This window comes from Mytilus galloprovincialis, chromosome 6 (assembly GCF_965363235.1).
Source record: "Mytilus galloprovincialis chromosome 6, xbMytGall1.hap1.1, whole genome shotgun sequence".
Taxonomy (NCBI): domain Eukaryota; kingdom Metazoa; phylum Mollusca; class Bivalvia; order Mytilida; family Mytilidae; genus Mytilus; species Mytilus galloprovincialis.
Genome location: NC_134843.1, coordinates 44,664,873 through 44,673,018, shown reverse-complemented (window position 1 = coordinate 44,673,018; position 8,146 = coordinate 44,664,873). Strand labels below are relative to the sequence as shown.

General features: G+C 31.9%; 1 protein-coding gene across 1 annotated transcript; it reads right to left on the bottom strand.

The window, feature by feature from the left end:
* Positions 1-256: 256 nt before the first annotated feature.
* On the bottom strand, positions 257-8,064 carry LOC143079680 (uncharacterized). The gene is made up of 3 exons (XM_076255163.1): positions 7,963-8,064; positions 3,217-3,327; positions 257-2,120 (listed from the first exon to the last, which is right to left on the bottom strand). Exons 1-3 carry the CDS (start codon positions 8,009-8,011, stop codon positions 259-261), a joined length of 2,022 nt encoding a protein of 673 aa, XP_076111278.1. The 5' UTR covers positions 8,012-8,064; the 3' UTR covers positions 257-258.
* Between the last annotated feature and the right edge of the window lie 82 nt (positions 8,065-8,146).

Sequence of the window (8,146 nt, the reverse complement as noted above, 5' to 3'; positions counted from 1 at the left end):
TCTTAAAGCGGAATCCCTGTTTATAATGGTTCATGCAATCTTGTATTGGGTACATGATCCTATGAGAATAAGAAGATATGAATAAGAATGATACAACTCTCCAAAAGTGATCAAATGACACAGAAATTTACAACTATAGGCTACTAAACAGCATTCAACAATGAGTTAAACCCTTTCTGCATATATAGTCAGTTATAACATGTAAGAGGCCCTGAAATAAAAATAATGATAAAATACTAAAACAATTGACACAAAATATCATATATTCTCTTTTAATTCTGTAACTTTAATCATGGGTGAATCACCAACTGCATTTTCCACCCTCTGCAAAACAACGTTTCCATAGTCAATTTGAGGAATAATAATTGTTCTCCCTCCTCCGGAGTCCATTAAAGCTATATTGGAAATTTCTGTGAGTTGATAATTCAAGGCATTCCCTTCAGTGTCTGTTGTAATTACTAACTGACCACCAGACACAGACTCCTGTAAACAAGTGCTTTCTTCTGTCGATTCTACTATAACGTTAACTGTAGATGTATCTTTTTCCTGCAATTCATTTGTGTTTTTGACTTCATTAATACTCTGTATGTTGTTCATACTTGATGGTTCTAATCCACTATCTGTTTTATCATCAATCTTAATAGGTTGATTTTTAATACCATGCACTTGAGCTTCATGCCTTTTGACATGATGTTTGTGTCGAAAGACATAACCACAATGGGAACATTTAAATTTTCCTTCTGTGTCATGATTCCTTTGATGTGCCCGGCACATAACTTCTGTTAAAAACCGCCAAGTACATCCTGGGTAGTTGCACTGATATGGACGATTAGGATCATGAACACGTTTGTGTTTTGTTAAGGTTGATTTATCAGAGTATGCATTTCCACAGATATCACATAAAACACACCCATTGTTATGCTGTTGCCTGTGTATATGTATTAAGGCAGTATTTGATGATGAGAAATCACATTGTTCACATTCGTACGACTTCTTGGAATGTGAGCGATGATGTATAGTAAGGTAGGTTTGAGTTTTAAACGATTTCCCACAAAAATCACAGAGAAAAGGTTTTTCAGGTTTATGGAGGGTGATATGTTTTTTCAAATAACGCAATCTAGTAAATATTTTATCACATTTACTGCAGGGAAATTCTCCTGCTTGGTCTTGCATTTCGGTATTTCTGTTCTTCCTGCTAGATCCCATGTGATATTTTAAGCAAATCCTTTTATATTCAGAAAACTTCATCAGCTTTATATTGTCATTTGTGTTTTCCAGCTTGAGTTCTTCCTTGGTATTCATGTGATCTAAATGCTGATCAGACATGTGTTGATACAAGTTTGCCAATACCATATCTTGGTAATTACAATATATACAGCACAAATTTTGTCTTTCATAAATAATAGTTTTTCCGGCATTTAAATTTGTTTTCACACAAAAAAAGAAATCATTTTCATCTGTTTTATCATCATTTTCATATTTTAAATTTCTTTCCTGTGATTCGTCATCATCAATAAAAAGATCATTATTGGGTTCATCCAAGCTTATTATTTCAATATTGCAAGTGACAACACTGTTTTCTTCATGTGATGAATTTGTTTGCACAATTTCCTGATTATCTTTGATAGCAACTGGTCCTGTATAAGATAATGACAAGTCATTGTCGGATTTTAGATCTAAATGTCCAATCTCTGTTGTCCCATCACTTTGATCCATTGGCAAAGAATCTTCAATGGCTGTGTTAACAGTTACTGAGGCAGGAATTTCTTCACAATAATTAATAATATCACAATCAGGTGTAACAGTTTGAGGCCCATCTGTTTTACTGTCTTTTTCATAACTAGGGTCACATTTACTGTTGTCAGAACCTTCACTGGTTAATAAACTGACAACATCAAGGTTTTCCATATTTACAATTTGAAGATCATAATCATTTCCTTTTTCCTCTATGATGTTTGTTATGTCTTGAATATCTTCTTTCTCATGAAAATTATTTCTCCTTTTTTTCCTTGGAACCAATGACACTTTATGTTTAACTTTATAATGCTGAATGAGCGAGGAGTCTTTAGTATATGAAATCTTACATAGCTGACAAACATAGCAGTTTCCTGGTCCTTGATCTAAAACAAAAGAAAAAAGTCCCTTTGTCATACAATAACGTACATCGTCAATAAAATGTTTTGACCTCTGAGGCCTGCAGACAGTCATATAACCCAATATAAACATAAACATGATAAATATAAATACTAAATGTAAGATAACGGTCACATGCAATTGAATTTTTCTAGGTCTGTTTGATTTCATATTGTAAGTTTAAAAGTATGTTTAACAATGTTTTAACCTGTATATAAAGATTGATTGTTTTATGGATAGAATCAGTTAACCAAATGGTCCATCCTTGTTTCACTTTCAATGTTAACATTCTTTTCCTTTTTTAGCTGAATACATGTGTCATAGATCAAATTCATCCATTCAGTGTATATCCACTTGTTTGTTTTCATATGTCTTTTGATTGAGTTAAGCCATTTCAATTGATATTTTATAGTGTTGTGATGTTACACTATTGTTCAAGGTAAGGGTGAAGGTTGGTATGTTTAAACCCACTGTGTTTGTTTGCACCGTCCTAAGTTAAGAACCTGATGTTCAGTGGTTGTTATTTGTTGATGTGGTTCATTAATGTTTCTTGTTTTTCATCTAGATTAGACCGTTGGTTTTCCTGTTTGAATGGTTTTACACAAGTCTTTTTTTGGGGCACTTTATAGTTTGCTGTTCTGTTTAAGTCAAGGTGCTATCTGTTGTAGAACATACTTTGACCTATAATAGTTTACTTTTACAAATTATGACTTGGATGAAGAGTTGTCTCATTGGCACTCATACCACATCTTCTTATATATATATATATATATATAATCCATCTCCAGCTTAAGGGGTTTAATTGAAGGACTTAGGTCATAGGCATACAGATTAAAGAGATTGAAATATTCACTTGCAAGTGAAAAGTTCATCAGAAATGTTTGATAAAATAGAACCAAACTGGCTGCTTAAAGCTTGTTTAACATTATAAATTCACTATTTCACTTTCACGACTTTCATTAATGAATGAACAAAAAAATAAATCTTTATTTTCATATATCTCATATATAACATAGCTACATGTAATACCTCTTAAGGCAAAGCTCAAAATAACATTTAACAATATTAATACTTATTACTTACGTTGTATCTTGTGTTTTAAAAAATCTATAAGGTTTTCTTCATTATGCTCACAAATACCACATGTGAACACGTCTGTACTATGTACCAGAACATCAACTTGCCCATTCTCACCTGTCAAAAATTATGGAATATATTAACTAATAAACATGGTTGTTTACAGATAAACAAAATGATTTTTTTGGATTGATGATAAGCACTACATTAAAGTTTCATATCCATATTTGTAAAGCATTGAAAAGGTATTTGAGAAGGACCATAGTTTAAAACTGAAAAGTTTTTAATGTACATAAATTGGAAATGACGTAAAAATAGACCATTCAACATGCATCTTTTTACATTTTTTGTATTCTGAATGTTATCTGGATACATTTAACAATTTTATTATAAACTTCAAAATATCTTCAGATTGTCAATTGCAAGTTGCAGTTAATTTTTGTGTTTTTACTTTTACATTTGTAAAGTGATTCAGTTTGAGTGATGCAATTAATCTTCTATTTATCTCAGGGTTTTATGAGTATTGCCCAGCCCAGTGGGAAATACTGTGAAAACCCGAGTTTTACTGGGTAATACTGGGTAATATAAAATATTGACCTGAATTTTAAAAAGGATTTAGTGATCAAACTCAAATGCAATACATTTAAGATATTTATAAAGAACATTTTGATTTATAAATAAGTTTACTTGTTTGAGAGTCTGATAATACAAGTGTCATACAATGTACATTTGAAAAAGTACTATTCTAGCAACTATGAGACAAGTTAACATGTAGACACACATTAGACAAATATTAATGGAAAAGGCCTCTCTCCATAATTCTCCTAAAAGTCTATTAAATCGCCCTCCCATCTAGATTGGTCAAACTGCTAACATAAATTCAAAGAATTCATTTTTTCAAATGTATATAACTTACATTAAGCATGTTAAGAATTAATAAGAAAATGTAAGAAAAATTACTTTTGCATAATTTATATGTACATCACTAATTAATGAGTAATTATTTAGATAAAGTCAGAAATATTTTTATATAACAATATTCAACCTTTTCATTTCTATAAGTGTTAATGACTTGACCCTGTAGGGTGTTTTTTTAGCAATATGATTGCATAAGTTAAGAAATTTAAATTCATAGTTCACATATACACTGCATTTTTTTTGGATTATTGAAACAATTCAAGGAAATTAAGGTATCCTAAAATGTTCAAATTTTGTATTCTGCCTACATTGGCGATTTAATAGACTTTTAGGAGAATTATTGAGAGAGGCCTTTTCCATTATAGAAGTAGTGGAGAAAAGAATGAAATTGAATTTCAATCTTCTAGAAGTGACTCTCTATGGTTATCTGTATAAAATGTATATATTTAGCTATAATACTATGAAACTACAACAAGTCTTTACTATTTTGTGTTGAAATATGCTTAAAAAATCATATTGACCAGTGTTACCCATTTCTTGGAGTATTGCCCAGCCTGGGAAAACACTGGAATTCCCGCCTGGGTTTTCCCGGGCGGGTAATACTTTGCTAACCCTGATTTATCTTGATCCATCTTTTTTTCCTGTGTGTCGATCTTCATAAGTGTATAAGTAATTAGTGATAACTAGCCCTATATCCCTCAGGTCATCAAGATCAAGAACCTTTTTTTAATTTTTATATAAAAGGGGTTATGCAATTACATTAAATTATATAAAAATTGCTACCATAAAAATGTGAGCAGCAAAAAGTAAAATCACAAAAATACTGAACTCCGAGAAAAATTCAAAACAGAAAGTCTCTAATCAAATTGCAAAATCAAATGATAAAACACATCAAAAGAATGGACAGGCAAGCCAAAAACAAATTTTGACTACACCTGCAATTTCTTCCAATCAGAGCAAATATTCTCTGATGGTGTGTTTCATTTTAAGATGCAATAAGATATTTAACAATGCTGAAGATAATTTAATTTTGTTCTTATTGGTACCTGTTAGGATACAGTTTTTCCTTAGAATTTATTTTTAAAGATGAGGATTTAACTGAAAGGATAAGGGGGCCAGAATTTAAACTTTAAACCCTCTAAAAAAATCACTGAAATCAGGATCAGTTATTTCTGTAGAATGATGGCCCCATAGAACTAGGGTTTTCCTCAGCCCTCTTGATGTTAATGGCATAACAAGTGAGATCTAAATGGATACAAAACACAGGTCATAGAAGGCTCAGCCTCTTCTTTGAGTCAACAGAGGTTACAAATGAACCAGGATTTGAGAATTTCTGAATATGATGATTTATGATAGTTTGTATGATGTACCAATGTAACCATTATGTCAATGGGGGTTACAAAACAAGGTAACTGAATTATGGTGCTTTATATGCAAATTATAGTTCATAATTTCCTGATCGGTTCATTGTTGCAGAAGGAAATGTTACCTTTGCAGAAACTATCAAATTTAGACAGGTTGTTGTATTGACACGTTTTATCAAAGACAATGGGCTGAATTAATACTGAATTTGTACTGGGAAAAAACTCATGATCAATTTTGTTATAATTAGACAGCAACACAAAAAAAAGAAGAGGTTCTAAGTTGATCTATTAAAAGTATTCAAGAGATTTTATGGAAGCAGGACAAATCGCCCACTGGAAAATCGCCCTACTTCTTCACCAACTCAACCCACTTTTAACAATGTTTAAAGAAATAGCCCCAAACTGGTTTACCAACTCGCCCCACTTGTGAAAAAGGGTTAAATCCTGTTAATATTACTCCTGCCAACTCGCCCCACTTAATGAAAAATGGTAATATCTACAAGAATATATAATTGTCATGTCTGCTAATTCGCCCCACTGCTTAAATGAAAACTAATCTACACAAAATACAAAAAAACGAAAAATTATTATTATTGAAATAAATGATGTTTCACTAAATCTGAAATGATAATTATAGATATAAAGGATTTCAATTAAAAGCTTGGTTATCATAGCACTTACCAAATTGGTTACTTTTGTCTTTGAATTAAGAATAATACACCTTATCGCTATTTAGTCCATTCCGGGAAAAACAGTCATTTATACAACTTCCTGTTTGGGTCACCGGCCGAAAAATGGAGGTCATCAGTAGTGAGCTGAGGGAGAAAAAACTTTAGAAAGTGATCATCAAGAAACTTTGATATAGTATGATCCACTTTTTTCGAAATTAAAATTGAAGTAAAAAATATTTTGTTTGAAGTATTTACGGTAGTTTAAACAGGTCTCATTAAAAAGTATCATGCATGGTGAATTGTTTAAACAGGGTCTCAGATAGCTTCAACTGGATGAAAAAGTTGTGTAATTTTAGAACTTATCCGGAATGGAATAAATAGCGATTAGGTGTATTCAACAGTACAACACTATCGACCTATCATTGAAAGGCAAATGTTACTTTCAAGTAATTATCAAAGAGAATGCCTGTTCATTCATTTACTAACAATGTTTCCAATAAGTGTGCGTCTTGTTTTTGGTAGTAAAAGTAGTCTAAGCAGGTTTTATTGTTGTTAGAAAATTGATTGGTAAGTTCGGATTATGGTTTGAAAATGAAAACAAACAAAAATGAAAAATTTATGAGTGGGGCGAGTTGGCAGACCTTATTTTAGTGGGATTTTAACCCTTTTCATAATTGGGGTAATTAATCCAAACTATTTTCAATAGGATTTTACCCTTTTTATAAGTGGGGCGAGTTGGTAAACCAAATTGGGACGAGTTTATAAAAAATTGGGGCGATTAGGTGTGGGGCGATTTGTTATGGATTTATATTTTATACATGTGGATGTTAATTGTCAGACTTCTACTTCTACTTCTACCATATAGTGACCGCCTTCAACAAATTGAAGATTATGTCACAGGAGGAAACTTACAACAAGACATAGATTGAAAAAATGTACAAGTTTTAAAAAAAAATATGAAAAATTAAAAATATAAAATGTTTTGTATAATAAAGTAAGATGTTGTAATTAATATTGATGCTTTGAGATTGAAGATTTGAAGGAGTCTACTGAAGTGCAATTTACAATGTTATCTGGTAGTTTGTTCCAGTCGGTAATAGTTCTTGGAAAATATGATTCTTTTCTGTACTGTGTTTTGCAGGATGGAATTTGGAAGCTGTTCGAATTAGAATGTCTTGTTTGTCTTTTTTGAGGAATTAATTTATTATTTTTAGGAATTGCAACCTTTTCGTGTTCAATTTTGTAAAGCATTACCAATCTGGAGTCTTTTCTTCTGTCAGAGAGACTGCGCCATTCAAGATGTTGTAACATGTTACCAACGCTTGAGGTGTTTCTGTATTTGTTGGTAAAAAAACGTGCAGCCCTCCTTTGAACTTTTTCAATGCTATCTATGTCTTGTTGTAAGTATGGATCCCAAACAGAGCAAGCATACTCTAGTGATGGTCTTACTAGGGACTTATATGCTTGCTCTTTAATGGATGTTGAACTTATGTTCAGGTTCCTCCTTAGAAAGCCTAGTGTGCTATTAGCTTTCTTGCATATGTTGTTAATATGCACATCCCATTTAAGGTTGGAACTGATGGTGACCCCAGATATTTTGCTGTTGTTACATGTTCTAATGAATGATTGTGTAATGTGTAGTTAAATGTGATTGTTTTTTTATTTCTGGTGACTGAAATTACATTACACTTATCTGGGTGGAATGCCATTTTCCAAGTAGTTTCCCACGATGTTAGATAATAGCCTGTGTTTACTATAATTAAATACTTTGTTTCGTATTATACTTAGCGGGAACTAACCATTGACATTTTCTGAGTTAATGCAAATAATTCTGGCATTGGAGTTCATACCGGAAATTTGTGGAATACACTAAACGGTAAATCATTGATGGTTGCCTTTCCGCTCTAGATTTATGTCAACTCGTACCAGTATTTTCTTAGATACCTTCGAAGAATGTCGATGGTTTATAACCCGATATTCTCA